General features: G+C 38.2%; 3 protein-coding genes across 4 annotated transcripts; 2 read left to right on the top strand and 1 right to left on the bottom strand.

The window, feature by feature from the left end:
* Positions 1–9,516: 9,516 nt before the first annotated feature.
* LOC147487614 (putative F-box protein At5g55150) lies at positions 9,517–11,074 on the top strand. Its single transcript, XM_086571899.1, has 2 exons — positions 9,517–10,035; positions 10,237–11,074. The coding sequence occupies exons 1-2, from the start codon at positions 9,762–9,764 to the stop codon at positions 10,899–10,901; spliced, it is 939 nt and encodes a 312-aa protein (XP_086428025.1). The 5' UTR covers positions 9,517–9,761; the 3' UTR covers positions 10,902–11,074.
* Positions 11,075–11,618: 544 nt separating this feature from the next.
* LOC147487613 (glutathione S-transferase T3-like) lies at positions 11,619–15,914 on the bottom strand. Of its 2 annotated transcripts, none has more exons than XM_086572974.1 (5): positions 15,784–15,914; positions 15,579–15,671; positions 13,083–13,208; positions 12,458–12,768; positions 11,619–12,382 (listed from the first exon to the last, which is right to left on the bottom strand). In XM_086572974.1, the coding sequence occupies exons 1-5, from the start codon at positions 15,806–15,808 to the stop codon at positions 11,789–11,791; spliced, it is 1,149 nt and encodes a 382-aa protein (XP_086429100.1). In that variant the 5' UTR covers positions 15,809–15,914; the 3' UTR covers positions 11,619–11,788. The 2 variants fall into 2 exon arrangements, with proteins under 2 accessions (XP_086429100.1, XP_086429101.1); XM_086572975.1 differs by having other exon boundaries at positions 13,083–13,277; positions 15,784–15,906.
* A 10,126-nt stretch (positions 15,915–26,040) lies between these two features.
* On the top strand, positions 26,041–26,484 carry LOC147487612 (uncharacterized). Its single transcript, XM_086574078.1, has one exon. The coding sequence runs from the start codon at positions 26,041–26,043 to the stop codon at positions 26,482–26,484; it is 444 nt and encodes a 147-aa protein (XP_086430204.1).
* The last annotated feature ends 1,109 nt before the right edge of the window (positions 26,485–27,593 follow it).

Genomic DNA, 27,593 nt, shown 5'->3' with positions numbered 1-27,593 from the left:
GAAGAAACTTCCTCTGAACTGTGGCACAAGAGACTGTGTCATATGGGCATAAAAGGGATGGAAGTTTTTGCTAATCAAAAGGCCTTGCTAGACATTAAAGTTACACATTTAAATACATGTACTCACTATTTGGTAAGAAAGCAACACAGGGTGTCTTTCCAAAGATTCCCGTCTCACAGAAAGGACAATGTCCTTGAACTAGTGCACACAGACTTATAGGGTCCTATAAAAAGTGAAGTCCCATGGGGGAGCTTCATACTTCGTGACCTTCATTGATGATGCGTCAAGAAAGATATGGGCCTATAGTCTAAAGACCAAGGATGAAGTACTTGGTGTGTTTGAGAAATTCCACAGCATGGTGGAAAGAGAGACTGGGAAGTTGTTGAAGTGTATTCGCTCAGATAATGGGGGTGAGTACATTAGGCCGTTTGAAGAGTATTCCCAGAGTCATGGGATTTATCATGAGCAGACCGTTCCTAAGACACCGCAACAGAATAGAATAGCAGAGAGAATGAACCATACCATTGTATAGAGGATGAGATGCCTGCTATCTCACTCTAAGCTACCTAGAACCTACTGGGTAGAAGCAATGCGTACAGCCGTGCATGTGATCAACCTATCGTCATCAAAGCCTCTGAATAGTGATTATCCAGAGAGAGTATGGTCAGGCAGAGATGTTAATTATGGATACTTGAGTGTATTTGGGTGTAGGGCATTTGTGCATATTCCGAAAGATGAGAGATCCAAGCTTGATGACAAAGCCAAGCAGTGCATTTTTCTGGGTTATGGAGATGAAAAGTTTGGTTACAAACTCTATGATCCAATTAACAAGAAGGTAATCCGAAGTCGAGATGTTGTGTTCCTGGAAGACCAAACCATAGCAGACTTTGAGGAGGGTGAGAAGCTACAGGCTTTCACCAATGATCTTGTTGATTCAGAACCAGAAGTTCATATTGTGGAACGTGCAGAAGGCATTGAGAATGTAGAGAACTATGAGTTTGAAGCTTATTATGAGAATCCTATTGCTCATGATGGGATAGAACCTATTGGTATAGAAGATGCAGATGAAGTGCATGAACCACCACTAGAGCAAGCAGAAGTGCATCCTCCTAAGGCACCAACAGATGGGGCAAGGAGGTCAAACAGAGAGAGACTAGCTTCAACCAGGTATCCACCACATACATATTTCTACTATCGGATGGTGGAGAACCTATGTACTACCAAGAGGCACTTGAAGGTATAGACAAAGAAAAGTGGTTGAAGACCATGCATGACGAGATGAATTCTTTGCATAAGAATCACACTTATGAGTTAGTTGAGAAGCCGCAAGGACGAAAAATTCTCAAGAATAAGTGGATATACAAAGTCAAGCATGAGGAGAACAATCCTCACCCAAGGCACAAAGCTAGCTCACCTTGTTGTGAAGGGATTCGGTCAAAGGAAAGGGATTGACTTTGATGAGATTTTCTCTCCTGTAGTGAAAATGACTTCTATCCGGGTGGTATTAGGTATGACCGCAAGTATGAACCTAGAGGTTGAGCAGCTAGATGTTAAGACAACTTTTATTTATGGAGACCTTGATGAAGATGTCTACATGGACCAGCCAGAGGGGTTTGAGGTCAAAGGCAAGGAGCACCTAGTATGCAAGCTGATAAAGAGCTTGTATGGGTTGAAGCAGGCACCAAGACAGTAGTACATAAAGTTTGATTCCTTTATGGGGAAGCAAGGATACAAGAAGTTTGCTTCCGATCATTATGTGTTTGTTCAGAGATTTTCAGACGGGGATTTTATTGTGCTATTGTTGTATGAGGATGATATGTTGATAGTTGGCCCAAACATCAACAAGATATCCAAGCTGAAGAAAGACTTGAGTAAGTCCTTTGAGATGAAGGATTTGGGCCAAGCAAAGCAAATACTTGGGATGCGGATCACTCGTGACAGAAAGAGTGGGAAGTTGTGGCTTTCTCAAGAAAGCTACATTGAGAAGGTGTTGAAGAGATTTAACATGGATCAAGCGAAGCCAATCAGTTGTCCGCTTGGTGGCCAGTTCCGCATGACCAAAGAGATGTATCCAAAGGGTGAGCATGAGCAGAGTCAGATGGAAAAGATTCCTTATGCATCCGCAGTGGGCAGCTTGATGTACTCAATGGTGTGTGCAAGATCGGATATTGCTTTCGCCGTTGGTGTTGTAAACCGATTTCTGTCAAATTCGGGTAAGGAACATTGGGAAGGTGTTAAGTGGATATTGAGATATCTCAAGGGCACTTCCAAATCGTGTTTGTGCTTTGGTGGAAGTAAGCCTTTACTTGAAGGCTACACTGATGCAGACATGGCAGGTGATGTTGACTCGATGAAGTCCACCTCCGGTTATCTGGTGGCTTTTGCAGGGGGAGTAGTTTCTTGGCAATCAAAGTTGCAAAAGTGTGTTACCCTCTCCACTACAGAAGCCGAGTATATTGCAACCACTGAGTGTTGCAAAGAGTTGCTATGAATGAAGAAGTTCTTCAACGAACTAGTGCTAAAGCAGAAACAGTTTGTAGTTCTATGTGACAGTCAGAGCGCCATCCATTTGAGCAAGAATTTGAGTTTCCATTCTAGATCCAAGCACATACATGTGTGTTATCATTAGATTAGATAAGTACTCAAAGACAAGCATTTGTGTATTGAGAAGATCCATACCGACAAGAACGGGTCGGATATGATGACCAAAGTCTTACCGAAAGGTAAGTTTGATATTTGTTGTGCTACCGTCAGAATGGTAGCAGACTCCTCCTGTTGATTTGGAAATTGCATGGAGCTAAGGTATCCCCCCTCACTGTTCGGGAGGGGGAGATTGTTGGCGTTATCCCTCACATGAGGAGGAAAGGATTTCAGCCTGCGTGGGAAGCTTAAGCGCACCCTGCGCTCAGTTTTGTCTTGCTCGAAGCGTGACCCGCGCTCGTGCCTTGATGAACCTCCAAAAGAGTGAGCGCACCCTGCGCTCGACTTGGCCTTACCGCGAGCGCGACCCGTGCCCATGCCTATTTTGGCAGGATTCTATTTTTCCGGAACCGCAGTTTTGGCTTATATGTTTGGGTTTTTGGCAAAACCAAACACACGAGAGGCAGCACAAAAGTCAGAGAAAACCCAATCTTGAAAGCAATCAAGATTGAGAGATAACCTTTACAGAGAGACAACCCTATAAAGAGAGAGGAGTGATCTAGTAAGGTGAGAGAATGAAATAAGAGATTGTAATCTTCCTTCCCACTTTATAAAAGACTAGCCCTTGTGGAAGTAGGCACCATTGGCCGAACCACGATACATCTTTGTGTTGTGATATACGTTTAATTCTGTTTTACATTATTATCTGTTGTTAATAGTTGTTTAGCGAGTTGGGCATATTAGCATAGGTTGTAGTTGATATTTAGAATTTGTCTGGAGTTGAATTGTGTTCAAATACAAATTATTTGTGTAATGGGGAATCAATTGGTATTGGTATAAACCCCAACACGAATTTCCTCGAATTAACCCAAATCTATCTTACAATTTGTAAGGTTGTACCATATTACCATTGGCTGTGGCCATTAGGCAGGAGCACCCCTTTGTTAGCAAGTGTGTCTACTGCTCCAAAATTCACCTCCCTCCAAGATGAGGTGTTCGATCTTGAGCCAGTCAGCATTGTCCTCTGTAATGAGCCTTCCAGTCCACTTGTTTAAAGTTAAATGCCTTAACTGCAGCACTAGAATCTGACACTATCCAAAGTTTTTTCCAACCTTGATGAATTGCTTAGCCAGGCCTAGAGCAACGTTGGTATCAATTCCTAGACCACCAATAACTCAATAAGGGCACCCATAATGAAACCATGCCATCTCTGTACAGTGAACCCCAACTTGGCAAACATGGGGTACCCCAAGATGCTCCATCTGTATTCACTTTAATGGTTCCATTGGGCAGTGGAAGCCAATAGCACTTAATAATTTTTGACCTAGATGTTCCATCTGTATTCACCTTAATGACTCCATTAGGTGGTTGAAGCCAGTAGCTATTAGTAATTTTTGGGGCACTCCAATGATTCATATGCAAGCACAGTTTGTGTAGGATAAAGAGATTATGTGATAAATTAGAGAGAGAGAGATTTGAGAATATTTACTTAATTAATTTCTAAGGAGATTACAATTGTTTATATAGAAATTACAAGTTTTAAATAGAGATTATAAATTCTAAATAGAAACAAAACAGACGGTGCGGTGTATTTGACTCGAGGCGTGGGTGCGCTCTGGTTGAGTGCGGGCGCGCTATATCTACTGGACAATTGTTATGCACAAAGCGTGGGTCACACTCTAATTGTGTTATGTACAAGCGCGGGCGCGCTCTGCACTATAATGTGAAGAACAACTTCTAATATTATGAGTGGAATTGATAGCTTTTCCAGCCTGTATCTTTGTGTTTTTTCTTATTGATCTTAAATTCCTTAATATCAATTACACTTCTTTGATCTTGGATACTGCTTCCTTGGTAAATCTTCCCCTTCCTTTGTGTGGTTCGACATAAGGGATTTTATTTTGACGTTTAGACACCATAAAGAACTCATTCATCCCACATTTTTATATCATCTTCTTTTCTATTTCCTTTTAGGTTTTGCTTTCTGTTAATATCATCTTTTCCCGTGTTGTATTATCAGTACTGAGCGAATCTGTTGTGCTTTACAGGATGCTTCTTCAGCGGGCTGTCTCTTGGTTGCTGCTTTGTATATATCGTCAGTCTGTTATCTGATCTCGCCTCTTTACACTCGTATACCTTGTACACTTGGGGTAATTGGTAGCATCAGATGAAATAAAATGCACCAACTGCAAGTCTCGACTGTCCTCATTTTTATTCGTTTTAACTTTTAACGTACGTGACAGATCAGTGCAATTGATTAGAATATATACACTATGATACATTATTATATCCACATACTATTGCATATTGGTATTGCCGCGCTGATGGTCATGAGTCGTGACTCATGGTTACATCCCCACTCCCACCAACTCCGTCCCCTCACGGAAAAGAAAAATAAACAGGCAGAAGAGGGTGGGAAGGAGAGGGGTATAGGTGGGAGTGGTAGGCCAAATTATCATCCTTAGTTGTGTATAAGTGATGCTTAAACAGAAATTTGGTGGCTACCCCGATGATAAATTGATATTTGCCAAGTGTTTGGGTCGTAATGTAATACAGTAAGTGCAATTTTATTTTCCCGCCAAACCCTGGAAATCATTTCCATATAGTTAAAAACAATTGAGTTCCTCCGAGTTTTGCTTGGAAATCTATTCTCACAGTATGTCAGTACCCTCCACCACTCGTGGCAGACCACGTATCCAGACTACAAGCAGGTCGTGCATACGACCTAAGGTCAGGTCGTCCAAACGACCTAGGAAACGTAATCGCTGCAAGCTAATCAACAACATCATTAATGACAAATTATTACTTCATAACGAAAGGAGTAAAAACAATCATCAATACAGCGCAAAAGGGAGATATACATCTATAAAAGGATGCGTCTTCTCCATTTTCAGGGGAGGTTTACATTCTCTCCATCCCCAACTCAATCACTCAAAATGCACTATATCTGACTTGATTCCAGTTCATCAGAAAACTGGATACGTAGGCAGCTCAGAACACCGACTTGAGTTCAATCAAACATCTTATACAAACCCTATTATCTGAGATTGTAAGGTCATGATTAAAATGTACCTCTATGTTGGTGTCGTCTGTGGGTATGACTAAAATGTACCTCTACACAGTAAAAACGGTCCTAGAAAGAAAATCTCACGGTTAATAAATTAATAACTGCAATTGTGAATAGCCAATGATTGTGTTGAATCAAACAACGGTTTTATGAATAGCCAATGAATCACTTGAGAAAAATCAGTAAACCACTTTTCTCTATAAAAAAAAATAAAGAGGTAAAACATTAAAATAAAAATTCAGAGAGTGATTCTCCAAGACAGATCGGGGAAAAAGTAACTCTCTAAACCAATTTTTTTTTAATCACTCACAATGACCGGATAGATGAAAGGTTAAGTATACTCTTGATACGAAATTAAAAACGGCTTAGGTAGATGAAAAGTCAAATATACCCCTGACGCGAAATAATAAACGGCCCACTTCAATCGAAACAACCCGGTATATACCTCAACGACATAAGCTATGAACAATCATTGTTCATATGAACAATGAACATAAGTTATGAACAATCATTGTTCATACCTATTTGGGGTATGAACAATCACTGTTCATATCTCAACATAATGTATGATTAGTAAGAACACCTATTGGAGTATGAACAATCATTGTTCATACCTATTTGGGTTGTTTATACCTTAACATGTATGAACACTCATTGTTCATATGAATAATGATTGTTCATACCTATTTGAGTTGTTCATACATTAAAATGAGCTATGAACACTCATTGTTCATACATATTTGGGGTATGAACAACCATTGTTCATACCTCAACATAATGTATGATCAGTAAGAACACCTATTGGAGTATGAACAATCACTGTTCATAGCTATTTGGGGTATGAACAATCACTATTCATACATCAACATGAGCTATGAACAATCATTGTTCATACCTATTTGGGGTATGAACAATCAATGTTCACACCTCAACATAATGTACGATCAGGCGATCAGCTATGAACAATCATTGTTTATACCAATTTGGGGTATAAACAATCATTGTTCATACCTCAACATAATAAATGATCAGTAAGAACACCTATTGGAATATGAACAATAATAGTTCATACCTATTTGGGTTGTTCATACCTTAACATGCATGAACACTCATTGTTCATATGAATAATGATTGTTCATACCTATTCAAGTTGTTCATACATTAAAATAAGCTATGAACACTCATTGTTCATATTTATTTGGGGTATGAACAACCAATGTTCATATCTCAACATAACGTATGATCAGTAAGAACACCTATTAGAGTATGAACAATCACTGTTCATACCTCAACATGAGCTATGAGCAATCATTGTTCATACCTATTTGGGGTATGAACAATCAATATTCACACCTCAACATAATGTATGATCAGTAAAAACACATATTGGAGTATGAACAATCATTGTTTATACTTCAACATGAGCTATGAACAATCATTGTTCATAAATTAATATATTGTATGAAGTTCACCTATTTGGGTACGAACAATACCTATTTGGTGTATGAACATTCATACCTCAACATAATATATGATCAGTAAAAACACCTATTAGAGTATGAACAATCATTATTTATACTTCAAAATGAGCTATGAATAATCATTGTTCATAAATTAATATATTGTATAAGGTACGTTCATCTATTTGGGTATGAACAATCATTGTCCATACATAATATATTGTATGAAGTTCACCTATTTGGGTACGAACAATACCTATTTGGGGTATGAACATTCATACCTCAACATAATATATGATCAGTAAAAACACCTATTGGAGTATGAACAATCATTATTTATACTTCAATATGAGTTATGAATAATCATTATTTATAAATTAATATATTGTATAAGGTATGTTCATCTATTTGGGTATGAACAATTATTGTTCATACATCAACATAAGGTATGAACACTCATTGTTCATAGCAAAACGATAGAAAGGGTAAAATCGAAAAATATTTATTTCAAATCCGAGTTATTTGTCCTTATGGGTTATTTTCACTTAAAAATTGGTTTTCAGGGTTATTTTCACCTGAAATTTGTCTTTGAGAGTGATTGAAAAAAAACGTTGGTTGTGATAGTTATTTTCACTCGAAAATGGGCCTTGGGACCAATTTCTTGAGGGAGTGACTCTCCAGGACAAATTCGGGGAAAAAGTAACTCTAGAGGAGACATTTTTTTTTAATCACTCACAAGGACGGAGTAGATGAAAGGTCAAGTATACCCTTGATGCGAAATTTAAAACGGCTCGGGTAGATGAAAGGTCAAGTATACCCCTGGTACGAAATAATAAGCGGCTCGGCCCAACCAAAACGACCAGGTGTATATAGTATGAACACTGATTGTTCATACCCCAAATAGGTATGAACAATCAATGTTCATACCTTAACAATAGGTATGAACAATATTTGATTGTTCATACCCCAAATAGGTATGAACAATCAATGTTCATACCTTAACATTATGAGCTATGAACACTCATAGTTCATATGAACAAACATTGCCTATTTGGGGTATAAACAAACTGTTCATACCTCAACATAATGTAGGATCAGTAAAAACACCTATTGGAGTATGAACAATCACTGTTTATATCTATTTGGGGTATGAACAATCAATATTCATACCTCAACATAATGTATGATCAATAAGAATATTTATTAGAGTATAAACAATCATGATTCATACCTATTTGGGGTATGAACAATATGAACAATCAATGTTCATATACCTCAGCTTAATTTATATAATAATCAATAAGAACACTTATTGAAATATGAACAATCACTATTCATACATCAACATGATCTATATATGAACAATCATTGTTCATTATACCTATATATTTAGGGTATAAACAATCAATGCTTATACATCAACATAATGTATGATCAGTAAGAACACCTATTGGAGTATGAACAATCATTAATTGTTTATATCTCAACATGAGCTATGAACAATCATTGTTCATACATCAATATATTGTATGATTGTTCATACATCAACATAAGATATGAATACTCATTGTTCATAGCAAAACAACTGAAAATGTAAAATTAAAAAATATTTATTTTAAATCGGGGCCATTTATTCGATCTTAAGGGTTATTTTCACTCAAAAATTGGTTTTCCGGGTTATTGTCACCCGAAATTTGTCCTTGAGAGTGATTAAAAAAATCGCCGGTTTTGAGAGTGATTTTCACTCGCAAATGGGCCTTGGGACCAATTCATTGTGATAAAAATTGGTATACAAAATTTCTAAAATTTCACTACTTTTTTGTGGATAAATTCCAGAATAGATTTTTGGGCCATGATTCACAAAATTCTTTGGGCTATTGCTGTCCAGACTCAGTACTATAAATCATGGACTAAAATATCGCCGATATATATCAGTATTTTGGTACACCGATATCGATATTTCCGACATATATCCACCGAATATAGAATCTTTTTTTTCCTGATATATATCGGAATTTCCGATATGAAACTTTATATCGCCGATATAATCGATATTTCCGATATAATCGATATATATCGGTTGACTTTTTGACTATTTTAAAATATAAATCCGATATATATCCGATATTTCCAATATATATCCGATATTTCCGATATTATATTTCCGATATATACAATATTTCCGATATTTTAAATAGTTTGGACTGGTTACCAAAAAAATGGATATATCCGAAATATCCGATATATCCGATATATATCGGTTTTTGGGTACACCGATATATTTATCGATATTTTGGGCCTTGCTATAAATAAACAAATAAATGTAGCTAGTCGAGGCCTACACCAGGTAAATTTTAATTTTAAGGGTGCTGGGCAGTTTAGGTCGATGGCGATCGAAGATACCCTAAAAACCTAAGAGAACGATATAATGGAGGAAGAGAGAAATCAGAATATCATTCGAGGTCTTATGAAGGCTTCCTCCCGGCTCATATTGTTTTTGATTTTTCATTTATTCCTTGTTTGTCAATAGAATTATAAGAAGTATCTTATTAGGGTTTTATTTCTTGTTCTTAGATTTTTTTTTGGGAAATATAATGTTGAACTTGGTGGAAGAAAATCAAAGGAAAGACGTAGATTGGTTGAAACTTCCAAACCATATTTTAACTGTAATATCAAACAAACTGATCAACGTTAGAGATTACATCCGCTTTGGTGTTGTTTGTCATTCATGGAAATGCGTTTACACTGAAAACCTGCCCTATTATTCTCCTCCAACTCAACCTCCGTTGCTCATGTTTTGTACTGAAGATGAAGCTGATCATGACATTAAAACTTTCATGTTCTACTGTCTCTCTGAGAGAAGAACAGGTACTTTTCGGTCTCTAGTGCCCAATAATATGGTCTGTCGTAGTTCTACCCATGGATGGTTGCTTATTATGGACAAGTATTTAATAAATTCCAATTTTCTACTAGTCAATCCCTTCTTGTTGGTCAATAACAAGATCGAGTTGCCACCTTTCTTCGTGGAAGGAAATTCTGTTAGTAATATGGTTTTGTCTGCTAACCCAGCAACGAGCACCAGTTATGCGATTATGGCAATCTATGATAACTATAAGCGTTTGGCCTTCTTCAAATCTGGAGAGAGAACCTGGACACCTGTTAAAGACTTCAATAATGTCCCCGGTTTAATTGAAAATGTCATCTACTGTGATGACCGATTTTATGCTGTAGATTGCAATGGAGTACTTTTTGAATGTCATGTCAGCCATCCTCATCCCAAGCTATTGCGTGTAGCACCAAGCATTGGAGCAACTCCTGATCAACCATGGTTCTCACTGATCAAGATATATCTAGCTGAAGCTTCTGGGAAAGTGTTGCAGGTTAGAAGGCAGGTGATAGCCAACAACACTAATAGATTCGAAGTTTTCAGACTGGACTCCGTTGGCTCTAAGTGGGTTGAGGTTAAAAGCCTAGATGGACGAGTGTTGTTTTTAGGCGATAACTCTTCCATATGCCTAAATTCGTCAGATTTTCCAGGATGCAAGCCCAATTGCATATACTTCACGGATGATGTTACTTTCCGTAAGACCAGCTGTTACATCCTATTTTCAGAAAATGTTTATGACACGGGAGTCTTCAATGTGGAAGACGGAACCTTTGATCGATACTGTCCAATAAAGTTAAAGAAGAAATTTCCAGCCCCCATTTGGATCGAGCCAACGCTACCACATTGATTTGGTTCACTGGTTTCTTTAATTTTTGTAGATGAGAACAGTTGACTGAATTAGTTCAAGTATGATTTAATTTTATTGTTGTGTTTTATTGGTATGAACATTTTGAACCTATCTATGCTTGGGCCTTGCCTGCAAAACTGCAGCAATTAACTCTTTAGAAATTCTAGGTACAACATCTCATGCTGTCATATCTCCTTCCTTCCGTTCACTAATAGAACAATGTCCTAAATGTCTTCATCAGAGTTGAGCAATCGAAGATCATTATGATTGAGCTCGTAGTCATACTTACATTTTATTATGATTGAGCTCGTAGTCATACTTACATTTTATTTTTCGTAGTTATCAAATGGTTGTTTATTGATCACTGTCTTACTATGGAACATTTGCATTGCTTCACTCCATAATACGTTATCAGTTTGTGAATTAGATTGACTCTGTTTGTGAATTCATCCAAGTATCTGTTAGTCCAAATGATAAACTGGCGTGGAAAATTAGAGACGAAAGAAAGGTGACTGCCCCATAGCACATAGCCACATACTACCTCTAGTCCAAAACCAAAGGCGGCGTGATTCCAGTTGATTCAACAAGTAGAATACATTAATTCAAAACCCTAAAACTATTGCACAACTTAGAAAGATATTTGACTATGTGTTTCGATGGGGAGCAATCAGTTCGAGCGGAAAAATCATGCCTGATGAAGTTGAAAATCAAAGATGCTTTAGAATCAAGTGATTTGCCACATATTCAAAAAAGTGAAATATGTTCGTTCTACTAATTTCAGTTATTAAATATTCGTCTTGGCGTGTGACAATATTCTGATGTTGGAATGCCTATTTAAGTATGAACATAATTAATTACCGGAAATGTTAATATACACGAGGTTAAAGCTAAAATTCTGTTCCATCATAGTCCTCTTGTTCCCAACTTGCTCGTATTTTAGCTTGCCTTTTCTTGATAAGAAGAGCTGTTGCTGGATCAAGGACCGTAGTATTCATGGCTAAGAGCTTTACCTCGAAGTTCATCTGTCTGATACGATTTTCTTCTTCCCTCGCCTCGACTTCTCTCTGTAAAATATCGAGGTTCCTTAGTTTCAATTGATTGGAAATCTTGGCGGCTTCCAGATCAGTGTCTTTATTGGAAATCTTGTCTTCTTTACAAGACAAAGAGACTTCCGTAACTGCCATGGAGCCCCCATTCTTCTCCATTTTCTCATTTTCATTACTTCTCCCTTCCTGTAGCATAACTGTAGCATTGAGGGGTGTTGAAGGAAGGGTTGCTTCCTCATCAAGAGAGATAGGAGTTGAGTCATTGGAGGAAGCATCCTCAAGACTACGGCGACGGTGTCTTCTCACAGGTGTTTTGCTTGACTTTGTCTCAAGCGCACTATTCCACTTAGGGTTGTCCTTAAGGATGCACCAACAGTGGTCTAGTGCGAAGGCAGTGCGTTCTTCGTGCTGAAACTTCGTTCTGGCAATTGATAGCTAAACATGTATAAAAATGGTAAGTAGAACACGTAATAAGAATAAATGATCATTCAAGATTGTTGATATACTTACCTGATCTTCAATACTGGCACCACTTGGTCTTTGATTCTCCACTTGATTCATAATTGCAGTGAATTTAGTGACGTGCTTCTTTATATGCTTCCACCGCCCAGTTAATGAGTCTATGCTCCTCTCAACGTTGGGGAGATGCTGGTGAAAGTCCACAACTACACGATTCCAGAAACCACCAGAGGTTTGACATTTTCCATTCACCGCGTCTTCTGAATTCTTAACCCACGCATTGCATAACGCTTGGTCTTCTAGCATCGTGAAATGAACTGACTTTCTCTTTTGGTTATTGACTGGAGTTGCCATTAAATTACCTAGATGAGTTACCACAAATAATAAGTTTTTTGGAATGTGTGAAAAAAGTGGGGCACAGTATATATATTTGTGAATAAATAAAGTCGTTGTATGGCCATTACACACCAAATAGACGTGTTAGATGCGGAGTGACTGTTCAAACCAGTTAACTAGCATGTCGAGTACTGGCCAGAAGATCACTCAAATATGTATATATATTTGGGAATAAATAAAGTTGTTGCATGGCCATTACACACCAAATAGACATGTTAGATGTGGAGTGACTGTTCAAACCAGTTAACTGGCATGTCAAGTACTGTCCAGAAGTTCATACCATCGCCGTCCTCTCTTCTCTTTTTCCAGTCTTCTATGTCATACCTCCCCTCTTCTCTCTTCCTCTTCTCATCTCCTCCTGCTGCATCTTCTCGCTTCTGTTGCTCTCCCTCCGTTTCTCCTGATTCTGTTACCATTGATCAGTCATCAACCATTCACATATTAATATAATAGATGGGATCCCATAATAGAGTGCCTGTCAAAAAGTTAAAATATTCCCGATGAAAGATTGCTAAAACGATGAAAATTTAAACACACACACACACACAAACAGTACATCTGTTTTAACAGAGGAACCAAAAAGCAAAGCACACAAAAATCATTGACAACTACTAAAGGTTTGAGCCATTTGACCAGCAAGCTTGGCATAATATGATATTATGATAGGAGTACAAATTTTGGAGTCAAAATTTAACTCATGAAGCCATTATCAGAGCTTCCTAAAATAACCCCCATATATTCTTATTCAAGGTACTCCTGTTATTTCTGTATTGGGTTTGATCTTACGACAAATCAATTCCAACCATTCAGTAGTGAAGTGGTCATAAAACTGAAAGTTATAATTACAACCATGATCTGACTTGCCAACTGCGATCACTTCCAAACCTTACTCTTTACAAAGAATACCAGCAAAAAACAGACAAACAATTTGTTGATTTAATTCAAATTTAAAATCATCTGTTTCTCTTATGTTTGGCCTAAGTTGAACCAAAGAAGAGGAATTTTATTAGGTGATGTCTCATACACAGGCCATCGGGCAAAAACACAACAGCCTGCTTGAACACATTCTTAAATTTGGAGCAACCAACTCAAAACCAATTGGAAATGAGCAGAGCAGCCCCAAGACAAAGCTAGGCCTTAATGGCCAATGTTGGATTACACATCTCAACTATGTATACCTACAGAACGTTTTGGATTCAGATGAGAGAACAAGAAAAAAAAACGAAGATGTGATTTTCTTCTCTTTGTACAATTACATCATTACCCCCATTATCAGTGTAGTGAAATAAGTTATACAAAGATTTTCGTTTCTTCAAAGATACTGTATCAATTCTTTTAACAGAATGCATTTGATAAAAGCTTTGCCCAAGCATTTTTAAAAGTAAGAGATTTGCTAACACTCAACTTTAATAACTGTATTCACTGAAGTTTCTGCTTCTGTAGGACATAGACATATTATATCGAATGTGTAACTTTACTGCCTTTTAGAGGTTGTTAAGGAAACTATATAGATGGTTTGGTCCTCCTAATTGTTGGATATTTACTTATTTAGCCTGCACAGGGAAAACCACAAACAGAATAGCAGAGGCCTTGGTGTTTTCGTTTTGTTTAGAACTTACTAAAAGACATGGTATCAGATGTCTTGAAATGAGATGGGTCGTCAAGTGCTTTTGAACATGGAGATTTTGGCGAACTGGAAACTGACTCCGAAATTTAAAAATAAAATGAAAAAAAAATACTGAGATAGATTGAGTATCTCAATGAGATAGCGGAGCAAGATTTTTTAGGACCAAACATTGTGACTAACTGGTTAGCTTCGACAGTAGTGAAGGGGCAGCATATGGTGGCATTTCATGAAGGGCATTATACCTGGAACTCATAAAAATCCTATCTAATAATGTTATAGGCTAGATACGTCGCCGTAATATTAAACTGTGGACTCTGTTATAGTAAAAGATTTCATCTTCTTTTTTTGATTGGTCAAATTAACTTACTGATTAAGACTTCAAAGGATAGAAGAGTTTACAACGATTGTTTATCGTAACAAGACACTCCCATCTACCAAACTTACCTTCCTAATTACAAATCCCTTTCATAAAACAAGAGTGCCCCAGTTGTAATTCCATGTATTACACTGTTACCATATAAATAAGAAGAAAACAAAAAAGCACACTTAATTATTTTTTGTACCACGCAAGATTTATGGAGATAAAGGTAAGACTAGTTACTGACTTTTTCACAACAGTGAATCTCATTATAGTGGGTGAAAATCTGGTTATCAACCATCTGACTAGTTACTGACTTTTTCACAACAACACTATAGTAATTTGCCATGGCAAAATCTGGTTATCAAACATAACTTAATAAGTGAGTATTTAACAGCATACTCTGTCATATTATTTACTTCGATGTTAGTTTACTGGAGTAGTTTATTGTCACTATTTGACCAGTTTGAGGATCGTAGGCCAAAACAGAGAGAATAGGCAGGTGCACTCAACAATGTGAACCTATCTCTGAGAAAAACAAGAGGCGTATCCGATTCCAAAAGGCCTAATTTCTAGTCCTAGGAGTTTTCTTCATTTTTAACTCCCAAGTCATGGTTCATGCAAAAGCTTAAGTTCAACTTGCATCCAAAATGATGTTAAGTTTCAACTCTTGATAAAAAAAAGTTGGCAATGCATAGTGGAGTTACGATATGTATATGAAGTAATAAAACTAGGAGCTTTTAACTCACACACAAACACACCATAGGAATTTGAGTATCAGCTTAAGATACCTTGAGATTGTTGTAGTCGACCCAATGCAATCTGCAGCTCCTTCCTTAACTTTTCATTTTCCATCCTTAACATTTCCTTCTCCATGTCGTGGTCTGTGTCACCAACAAAAGGATTCTGAAATTATTTTTAAATAGAAAGTCTTCTTTTTACAGTTAAACTAGCACGTTTAAAAGGGTTAGAAGTAAAAGTGTATGCCAATTTTACCTGTGTTTGCGTGGGGGTTATCCATCTCGAATTAGCTTTCTAGGGTTTCAACCTCTACTCCTGTACACTGTTGGGTTTCAAATCCAACTTACGTCCGGAATTCCAAAGATTTCTTACCGAATTACGAAATCATTGAAATGCCGAACTTTTATTAATATTTCAATGCGTTTCCGTTTCCTACACAACCGAAATAGTTGTCGGAATTCCAACATTTCCTTCGAATTTGCAAACAGCGATACATTACACTTGGCAGACGCTTAGTTGCTAGCCATATGATAGTAACTACCGTTTTCATGTACACTTTCGCCACGTCAGAAGATAACAAAGAAAACATGCGGGGCCTATGCCCTCAACCCTTAGGCTGTGTTTGTTTAGTGGCAAACCATATTTTCCCACTTAAACAGTGATTTGCTTGTGTTTGTTTGTCAAAATAGGAGCTGGCAAACATAATCTTTATTTGCCTGGAAAATGTGATTTTCCCATGAGAAGTCGGGAAAATAGGATCCACTCCCCCCCCAAATCTTTTTGTCAGTGGGAAAATAGGAGTTATTTTCTCGCTAGGGCAAGAAAATTTGCCAACCCTATTTCCCAAACTATCGACCTCTTCTCTCACTCTCACTCTCTCATAGTCGTCACTCCCATCTCTGGACTATCGATCTTCTCATTCACTCATCTCTCTCGAGCTTTTTCTCTTGCAAGTACTCCTTCTCGATCTCTCTCTCTCTCTCTCAATCTCTCGGTCTCTCTATCAATCTATCGGTGTCTCTCTCTATCTTTTGGTCTCTTTTTCAATCTCTCTTAATCTGTCTCTCTCTCTAGCCGATAGCATCTAATAAACTATTTTTGTTTCTTTTTGTTTGTTGGTTCGTTCCAGTCAGAAATTGAAGAAGGTTGTTAGTTCTTTGCATCAGGTACAAATTCGGTTTTAGACTATTTTTTGTAATTAATTATGGTATTGTTGCTAGATTTGTTTAGAACTCTTGCTATGGTTTGTTTAGAACTATTGGTTGATTTGTTTCGAATTCTTGCTATTAGAATCAGTATTATAAATTTCATTGTTAATAATGTGTTTAGTAATTTTGTAATTAATTATGGTATTGTGGTTAGAAACGAATTTTAAATTTTAATACTCTTGCTAGATTCTACTGATAGCAGACATGTTAACCAAACTAGTAGTGGTTTTTATGTGGATTTTTTTTAAATAATATTTAATAATTTGTACAGACTATACAGATTCTACTCTCTATACAGACTATACAGATTCTACTTCCTATACATCTCTGGTTAATGTTAAGTGGGAAAGTCGGTTGGCATGTTGCTTTATTAGGTGCTTTTTTCCATACAGTCAGCTGTCATGTTTTGAAAATAAAACTTGTTTGTATTTGGGAGTGCTAATTTATTTTGGATATTATTATGTTGATGTTTTGGATATTATTACTATGTTGGTGTTTTAGCTATTATTACTATGTTGATTATCTCGACTTTCTTGTACTTTTTTTTTTTAATGTTAATAACCATTGAGTGAATTTAAATGTTTGTTGATTTGTTGTCTCTAGTTGATGAACTTTCTGTTAAATGGTTTTTTCTATTTGAGTTTTTGTATAATGAGAACAGAACGTGAGCGTAGATTAGTTGCGACTCTTCTTATTATTATGATGGGTCATATTATGATGACATGGTGGTATAGGAGAAGGTATATAGGGAGTAATAGGCCTAGGCATAGGGCTCCCCCCGCTCTTATTAGAGCTCCTCGTAGAAATTGGGATTCTATACGAGCAACTGTGTTGGGTAGGATGTATACTACCACTGACAGATTTTGTCATGAGCAGCTAAGGATGAGACGAGGAATGTTTCGTCAATTATGTACTCGCTTGCGTGGCCATGGTCTATTTGATAGTAGACATGTCACCGTCGAAGAGCAAGTGGCTTTGTTTCTTAACACTGTTGGGCATGACATGCGTAATCAAAATAAAAGATTTCAATTCTTGCGCTCAAGAGAAATAGTCCACTGTTACTTCCATGTTGTGTTGGCTGCATTGTTTCAGTTATTTAGGGAGTTAGTAACAAATGCTACTGCTGAGAACTCTCCTCGCAAGTGCTCCAACACACATCATTGGCATTGCTATTTCAAGGTTAGACAACTTTTTCTTACACAGGTTAGGATGAGTGTTATTTCAAGGTTAGAGAGTTTATTCAATCTTAATAAGTTTTCTTTGTTAGGATGCGGTGGGTGTAGTTGATGGTACACACTTTCCAATCAATTTACCATTGGAGCAACAGGCTAGGTATCGTAATAGGAAGGGTAATGTCACCCAAAATGTGTTGGTGGCTTGCACATCCGACATGAAGTTCACATAACGTGCTTGTAGGGTGGGAGGGATCTGCCCAATGATGGACGATTGTTAAAAGTGTCGGTCTCGGCCAAAGGCATAGGCTTACTCTACCCCAATGGTATAGTTTACAACTTAAACACCCCTTGTTCAGTGTTGAATGACTAGTTACTTATCAACCTACTTTGTGTCTTCAATTTAAGGTGGCAAGTACTATCTAGCGGATGTTGGTTTTGATTTAGTCCCAGGGTTCCTCACACCTTATTGCGGTGTGCGGTACCATCTCAGAGAGATAGGTGAGGTTCAACCTCAAAATCACAACGAACAATTTAATTTTCGTCATTCGTCTTTGCGTATTGTTGTGGAAAGAACAATTGGTATATTGAAAAAAATATTTGTGTATCTAAGGCACCCCCAATTCCATGATGTCAACATACACACAAAAGTGATCCTTGCATGTACATGTTGTGGTTTGCATAACTACTTGAAAGAAGATCCCCGATAAATACGTTGAAATGATGAGGAGCTTAGCGTGGATGAGGCAGAGGTTGACCCTGTTTTGAATGCTCAAAACAATCAAGTGAATGAAGAATTTCATATTGATATGCAACCTAGCTGGGAGTGGACTAATTTTAGGGAGGAATTGTCAATTGCAATGTGGCAAGATAACAATGATATGTAAACATTGCTATTAGGTGGATTGTTATAGTAACTTTTTTGTAATAAAGAAAAGTTTTTGTCAATTGCAGTGTGGCAATATGGCAAGATAACTAGTGGGAAAACACTAGCAAATCTCATATTTTGCCTGGCAAATCTTTAGTGGGAAAACACTAGCAAATCTCATATTTTCCCACTAGAGATTTGCCAAGAAACAAACAAACGAATAAACAAACACGACCTTTAGTTTTTTTTTTTGCAGTTGGGCTTATTTATTCAGGGCATTTGAGAAGAGTAGTAATTTGAGAAAGAAAAGTTTGGATTGGGTACGAAATCGGGGGATTTTTTCTACTATAACAGGTGGTCCGAGGCGGCTGCCTAGGAAGATTATGCTAGCCTACTCTAGATACGAGTTTTACATATGTTTTAGATTTCACACAATACAAAGTTTGGATATGGTTGATTGGTTGGTTGCTATGCAGGAAGAGATGAAATCTCTTGATAAAAATCACACATGGGACCTTGTTTTATTGCCAAAGGGCAAGAGAACTATCGGCAGTAAATGGGTGTTCAGAAAGAAAGAGGTCATTCCTGAGTCTAACAGTACTGGGTACAAAGCAAGAGTGGTAGCACAGGGTTTCTCACAGAAGGAAGGAGTCGACTACAATGAGGTATTTTCCCCAGTGGTCAAACATACTTCCATTCGTGTGTTATTGAGTTTAGTTGCTCACTTGAACTTAGAGTTAGAGCAACTTGATGTGAAAACTGTTTTCTTGCATGGAGACTTGGAGGAAAAGGTCTATATGAGACAACCTGAAGATTTTGTTGTTACTAAGAAAGAAGATCATGTGTGCAAGTTGAATCGATCATTATATGGTTTAAAGCAATCGCCAAGACAATGGTACAAGTGCTTTGCCACATTCATGATGCAACTGAGTATACCCAAAGTAAGTATAATTGTTGTGTTTACTTTCGTGGGCTTCGTGGTAATGACTTCATCTATCTCTTGCTTTATGTGGATAATATACTTATTGCTTCCAAAAACATGGTGGAGATAGACAAGTTGAAATCTCAACTTAGCTCTGAGTTTGAGATGAAGGACTTGGGTGGAACCAAGAAGATATTGGGCATAGAGATTGACAGAGATAGAAAGAAGCGACGGATAGTTGTATCTCAGAAGAAATACCTTCAGAAAGTAATTTCTTGATTCGGTATGGAGAACGCAAAGTCAATTTCTACTCCTTTGGTTGGACATTTTAGGCTTTTAGCTAAGTTCTCTCCTAGTTCGGTGGAGGAACAAAAGCATATGGCTCATGTTCCTTATAGTGCAGTGGGCAGTTTGATGTATGCTATAGTGTGCACACACCCGGACATTTCACAGGCAATCAGTGTTGTAAGCAGGTATATAAAAAATCCTAGTAAGCAGCATTAAGAGGCAGTGAAATGGGTATTGAGGTACTTGAAGGGTACCTTGGATGTGGGATTAATTTATGGTAGAGGTACTTGTTATGTTAGTGGTTATGTTGATTCAGATTATGCAGGTGATCTCGATAGACGACGATCGACTACTGGTTATGTGTTTATGATGTATGGTGCACCGGTTAGTTGGAGGTCTATGCTACAGGCTACAGTTGCTCTATCTACTATAAAGGCAGAGTATATGACAGTGGCAGAGGCAGTGAAAGAGGCATTATGGCTTCGAGGTCTTCTAGATGATATGGGTATTGAGCAGAACAATGTTGCTTTGTATTGTGATAGTCAGAGTGTTATTCATTTGGCGAAGAACCAGGTTTATCATGCTCGGACCAAGCATATTGATGTCCGTTATCATTTTGTGCAGGATGTAGTTAAGGATGGTGATATAGCACTTGAGAAAGTGGACACCCATGACAATCTTGCTGATATAGTAACGAAGGTTGTCATCGGAGTTAAGTTCCAACATTGTTTGGACTTGCTCCAAATCCTACATGTTTGATTAGAGCCCTTTGTGGGAATGGCCTTTCGGGGCGGTTGACGGCGAGTTTCGGGATGTTGTTTGAAGACTAGTGCTTCTTGATGGATGTGTTCAGCTTGGTTTTATGTGTTAAAACCTCACCGAGATGGAGAATGTAGAGAAAAAGGGGTTGTTCGTTTTTTTGTAAGGTGCGACCCGTGCCCTAGTTGGCTTAGAGCACAGCGCGTGCGCGATCCCTTGGAGGATTTGTACTTAGCCAATTTTTTGGATCGAAGTTACTGGACTTTTGTGTACAAACTTTCATAGGCTTTCGCTCCATCTACACCTACACAAAGGCAACTTCACTCATGAATCGCGATTCTCGCATTACATCGATCTTTTTTCGTCCAAAGATAAAACATAAGTTTTTTTTCTAATTGAACTTAACCTAACCAATACTAGAACAGAGACAGAGATTGTAAGAGTGCATTCTAAGTGAGTGATTGAGTGTTCATTCTTTGTGAGTGAATTAAGAGCTCTTGTAATATGTTACTTTGTGCATCTAGTAAAAGCTTGGAACTCGTCGGTGGATGTAGACACATTGCCGAACCACGTTATATCCGTCCGCGTCTTGTGATTTGTTCTCTTTTACATTAGTTTCTTTACTTTATATATGTTTGTTAGTTGATATTGAGAAGTGTAGGGATAGTACTTGGAGGGTGTTGAAGTTTTTTCTTGAAAGAAGGATCAATCCTTGTGTAGGATTTATCTATTTGGAGTGGATAGTATTGTTTTCGCTTTAGTTATTCACAACAAAATCTTACCCTAAACATAAGATGAGTTGAATAACTCAGTTTGAATAACTCAGGTTTGAATAACCCAGGTTAGTTTAACAGGCTAGTGATGTTCAAACTGTGAAATCGAGCTAGCCTAGTTTTAACTTTTTAGTAATGATGACTATAACACCCCGTCTTTTATTTTGCTTTTTCTATAATAATAATAATATTAATAATAATAATGGAAATAGATAAAACAGATATAGGATATCCAGCAGTTACGGATAAAAGCCCGTAAGTAAGTAGATAAGTTTCAATCCTTGTTTTTCGGGGAGGTTTTAAAAACTAGAAAATAGAGTTTTCTCACGGGAGTTTCTGGGGGAAAAACACAGCGAGAGTTTTAGAAAAAAAAAAAGAGTTCTTGAAAGAAGAAAAAAAGGTTTTGAACGAGGAAGATCGCCGGATTCAAGCAAATGATCGACTTGATCTTTTCGGGTTTTCTCATTTGCTCGGGTTTATAAGAGGTGAGTAGTCTGAAGAGGTTGATTTTTAGTTAATTATTTGTTTCTGCTAAATCTATCAATAATACTGTTTTACATATCCGAGATATTGTAAACTCTGTAATGGTGCCGACGGATACAAAACTTTGGAATACTTCTGTAAATAAAACTATGAAGAATTTTAGCATTTAAACTGTCGAAGTCTGGACACCGGTGGTTAATGGCGTTGCCATCAGCACCAAACCGTCCCTTTTATTTTTGTGTTTGAAGTATGTTTTTATTTGATTTGTGGTGATGTTGAACTGTTGCGGTCATAATTGGTGATGTTTGGTTGTGTGGTGAAGTGTTGGGTTGTGAAGTGGAGGTTTGGTCGATTGGTGTTTGGGGTGGAGTCGCCAGCGGGGGGGTAGAAGGTCGCGTTAATGGCGCATCATCTAGTGTGGAGGAAGGGTCGATCAAATGTGTATGGTGGTTGTTTTTGGCGGTATGAGAATTGATTGTAGGGGGTATGGTTGAGAGGTGAGTGGTGTTCTGGCGAGTGAAGCTTTAGCAGACCATCAATGGCGTCGATTTGGGATTTTTACAGTATGATGGAATCATGAATTGATGGTATAGGTAGGTGGGGTTTTTCGTGGGGATGAAAACCGCTGGGTTCATTTTGGTTATAGATGGCCGGTGGTGGCTGCATAGGTGGTGGAGGCGCTGGTGGAGGTTTTGTGAGGAAGGAGATGAACAGTAAAATTCAAATTTGGGCTTGGGCCAAATCGTGGGTTGGGCTTGTGTGTTAAACTTTAGATTTTATTTTTGACTTAAGTTTAGACTATGGGCCTTAGGCTTTGGGCTTTTGGGGTTAGAGGAGTTTAGGCCTGGTTGACTGCGGTGGACCATTGGCAGGTTGACTATTGACCAGGGTTGACTTTGACCAGTTGACCCAAATTTGACTTTTACCTCGGATTATGATTCGGTCTATTACGATAGGTCTAGGACTATTAGCATGCTTGACTTTCGGCTAAGACCTTTCTAAATATACTTGTGTACGTGTATTTACTGCTTTGTGATTTTTCAGTCTTTTACGATACACAACGTTATGACACTTATACATTCATGAAATTAATACCGCGTAAACCAAAAATACTTGAATCAAGATATTCATTCGTTCTCTGAAATAATATATACAATAAATTTCAATAATGCGTAAACAAAATTTACCGCACCCTTTTAGAACTCTCCACGCCTCAAGTTTTGGAATTGAGTTTTATGACTGATGATGTCATATGTTAGGTGGGCATTTATTGAATGTGCCATAAATGGCTCGTTAGCATTATATAAGGGTATTCATTGAATGTGCCATGAATGACCGATTGTTTGATCGCCCCTAAAGAGGAACTAAGGTATTTGCCTTATTTGGGTTAGTTGTGTTCCTTGAGTGTAATGGAATGTAGGATTGGGTATTCCTTGAATGTGGCAGGAATGACCCAGGGCATCCATTGAATGTGCCATGAATGGCCCGTTAGTGATATGATAGGTATTCCTTGAATGTGGCGGGAATGACCTAAGGTATTCATTGAATGTGCCATGAATGACCTGAGTTTTTGTACCCAATGAGGCTGTGAAATACGTGTATGAAAGCCAGAGGTGGCTATGATATTGTAGTATTCGGTGGGAGAGAGGCACACAGGAATGTGTGATTTGGCAAATATGTGGAGTGCAAATTGTGGAGTAGGTACTAAAGGGTGAGTGTATAAGAAAAGTAATTGATTAATTGATAAGAGAAATTGATTTGATTATGCGAGTGTGTTTGGGCTTACTTTTGAATACATATAGAATATCTATATATGTTATATACAAGTTCTAACTTTCTTTTCCGGAGGGTAGGAATTAATAATATTTTGTCTTGGGGGCCTACCCCCTACCCTTATCTGGCCGGGATATCGGTAAGTTGTAATTCAATTATTTAGATATTAAAACGAGTTATTAGAATGAGTTAATATAATGGAAGTTTTGCTTGGGCCGGGAAGAAACTATGCCGGTTGAGATGACGAAACTACCTTTCTTTCAAGCTGAGAATGATTAGGTTATGATAGAGTTAAAGTGTTAGTTGGATAAGAAAAGATTTTAAATATTTATATGTGGTTACTCTACTCATACCAGCAAATTCCATTTTGCTGACCCATGCTTGCTTTGTTTTGGCAACGTGGGTGTGTTCTTGGGAATATAAGTGGAAGGCAGTGGAACCATGACGTGTGATTGGGATTCTTGCCTGGAGCAGTCCGTTAGTTTTCTTTTAGGTCTGATTCTTATTGAAAAGATGTAATAACGTAGTTTACTTTCAACATGATATGAGAACATGGTAGTAAGGACTATATTTCAGAGAGTCTGTTTGATGTTTTGTTTGGACGGGATGCTATCTTAATAAAGTAATAGGGGATAATTATGGGGTTTGTTTTAATTTAAGTTGTTCTTTTATGGTATGGTTGTTAGGGTTTGTATGTGTAGTTTTCCCCTCATAGTCCGGGTTTTAAACAAGTGAACATAGTAATGTTTGAGATATTTATATTTCAAATATTCACTTTGTTTTGTTTAGAAATTCGGCTATGACATTTTGGTATCGAGCTTAGGTTAGCTTAGATTTAGAAAGTCTAAGTGATCCTCGATGTGGAATATGGGTTATAGTGTTGAGAGTTTTGGATATATGTGAATATTAATGGGAGTTTTGTTTGAACTATAGATCATGGTTGAGACACGAAATGGTAATACTATCGACTGCGGTGAACACTCCAAGCTGAGATGTCGAGAGACAATTAAATCGGTTGTTGCGGGCTATCTTGCAGAATAACCATCCCGTTCGGGAGATCCTTTTGCTAAGCAAATAAGGAGTTTGGTACTCTTTGTGGGCAACGATTTCTTGGTGTTGGGAATCACGATCGTGAGTCTTGATTCAAAGTTGTGAAAATGTATTTGAGCGTATGCAGCTTACTGAGGTTCAGAAGCAGGAGTTGGCAGCTCACCAACTTGATGACACTGCTAGGTTTTGGTAGCAAGCTCTCACCCCTAGTCTAGACACTATAACTTTGACTTGGGAGGACTTCAAGGTTAGATTTGAGTGTAAGTTCATTCCGGAGGCAGTAAAAGAGCAGTTGGCTCAACAGTTCTCTGAGTTGACTCAAGACGGGAAGTCTGTGACTGGGTATGTGACCAAGTTTAATGAGTTATCGAGGTTTGCTTCCTATCTTATGGATACTGACAAGAAGAAAAACCAAAAGTTCATACGTGGGTTAGAGAGTCACTTGTCCAGCAAGTTGATTCCTTTTGATGGGGACACTTTTGATCGTGTGTTGGACTTGGCCTTGAGATATGAGGAGCAGAATGCAGCCCTAAGAGAGTCAAGGGGGAAGAGGAAGTTTGGTGAGAAACCAGTTGTTGGTACTAGGCCTTTTGAAAGCAGGCAGCCGAATAGGTTTAGGCCTTATGATATACCTCAGAGTGGTCCGTTTCAGAGACCACCATCCCAGGGGTTTCAGGGAGGATTTGCACAGCAGGGTGGTTATAGGCCACCGGGCAGCCATCGAGAGGCTATAGACCTCGAGGGGAATCAATCGGCGGCGGGGGGTCCCCAGCTTCAAGGTCAAGCTCCTGCTCTTCCGTATCGACCAGTATCATTACTTTTACCTGCACCAGCACCAACGCTCAGAGCCATAGTTCCTGTTGAAAGGGCTTGCTGGGAGTGTAAGTAGGTGGGGCATTTATCTCGTTATTTCCCTACCAAGCAGGGTAATCAGCAGAACATAGCACCAACACCACCACTTTCGTGCTAGAGCCTATCACGGTATGCGGGACACAGGAATGTTGAAGGTACCTTTAGTTCATCTCAGTTTACATTCAGAGTTTTGTTTGATTCGGGTGCTTCACATTCCTTTATATCTCGTCAGTATGTTGAGAAAGAAAGTTTTAAAACTACCCTTTTATCTAAGCCCTTGTGTGTTGAGACACCGTTAGGAGGTTCTGTTACCTTATATGACGAGTGCAAAGGTTTAAAGTTGTGTTTCTTAGACCGTGTCTTTATGGTAGACTTGATCGTGTTGGGGTTTGAGGGTTTCCATTTCATACTTGGTATGGACTGGTTGACGCGTTATCATGTTACCTTGGATTGTGCGAGGAGGGAGGTTATAGTGAATACACCTGGCATGCCGAGGTTGATTCACACCTGTGTTAGTAAGGAGGACTCAGTGATGTCTAGCTTCCTGTGCTCTATAGAGATACCCACGAGGGATATCAGCGATGTGGAAGTAGTGAGAGACTTCGAAGATGTTTTTCAGGAGATTCCAGGGTTGCCACCCAAGAGGGAGGTGGAGTTTCGTATAGACTTGCTACCAGGGACTGCACGAGTTTCAAAGTCAGCTTACAGGTTGGCACCTAAGCTATTGGACGAAATGAAAGTGCAAGTCGAGGAATTACTCGAGGAAGGGGTAAAGAGTTTAATGTTTAGTGATTTTGTTTTGGCTTAACCATATCTTTTTTGAGTATATGGGTTTGAATCTTTTAAGGTGTGTATGACCGTGTTCATACGACCAAGCAACTCACCATGGGGTGCTGCTATTTTGTTTCAAAGAAGGATGGTACTTTTGAGGATGTGTATTGACTTGTGGATTTGAACCAGGTGACTATAAAAAATAAGTATCCGCTTCCCTACGATTGATGATTTGTTGGACCCGGTTGAAAAGGGCTAAGATATTTTCAAAGTTTGATTTAAGGACCGGTTATTATCGGATGGGTGTTGAAGAGAAGAGTATTCCTTTGACTCCATTTAGAACTTCGGTATGGGTTGTATGAGTTTTCGTGATGCCTTTTGGGTTGTGAATGCACCCGCATTCTTTATGGACGGATGAATCGTATTTTCGTGCCCTTTTGGATAAATTTGTGATTGTTTTCATTGATGACATTTTAGTGTATTCACAAAACACGTAAGAACATAAGATGCATTTGAAGATAGTGATCTGAGCGTTAGGGAACGAACGGTTGTATGCTAAGTTTAGCAAGTGCCATTTTTGGGAAGAAGAAATTCGTTTCTTGGGACACGTGGTATGTAGTGAAGGGATTGCTATAGACCCTGAGAAGGTTGCTGCAGTGAAAGAATGGAAACAACCAACCACTGTTACAGAGATTAGGAGTTTCTTGGGGTTAGCTAGATATTATCGGAGATTTATTGAGAAGTTCTCACTTATTGCAGCTCCGCTCACGAAGTTAACTAGGAAAGATGTGAAGTTTATGTGGACTAATGATTGTGAGAAGGCTTTCCTAGAATTGAAACAGAGGTTGACTACAGCTCCAATTCTAGTAATCCCGACTAAAGGCGGAAAGCTAGTGGTTTTTACAGATGCTAGTGGGATTGGTTTGGGTTGTGTGTTAATGCAAGACCAGAAGGTGGTGTCGTATGCTTCACGACAGTTGAAGATACACGAGAGGCGTTATCCTACTCATGACCTGGAGTTAGCGGCAGTGGTTTTTGCTTTGAAGGTGTGGAGACATTATTTATATGGTGAGAAGTTCGAGCTTTACACAGATCATAAGAGTTTGAAGTATCTTTATTCACATAAAGAGTTGAATATGAGACAAC

Source organism: Coptis chinensis, chromosome 7 (genome assembly GCF_015680905.1).
Source record: "Coptis chinensis isolate HL-2020 chromosome 7, ASM1568090v1, whole genome shotgun sequence".
Classification (NCBI taxonomy): domain Eukaryota; kingdom Viridiplantae; phylum Streptophyta; class Magnoliopsida; order Ranunculales; family Ranunculaceae; genus Coptis; species Coptis chinensis.
Note: the sequence above shows the minus strand (reverse complement) of the source record. Positions and strands in the feature narration are given on the sequence as shown.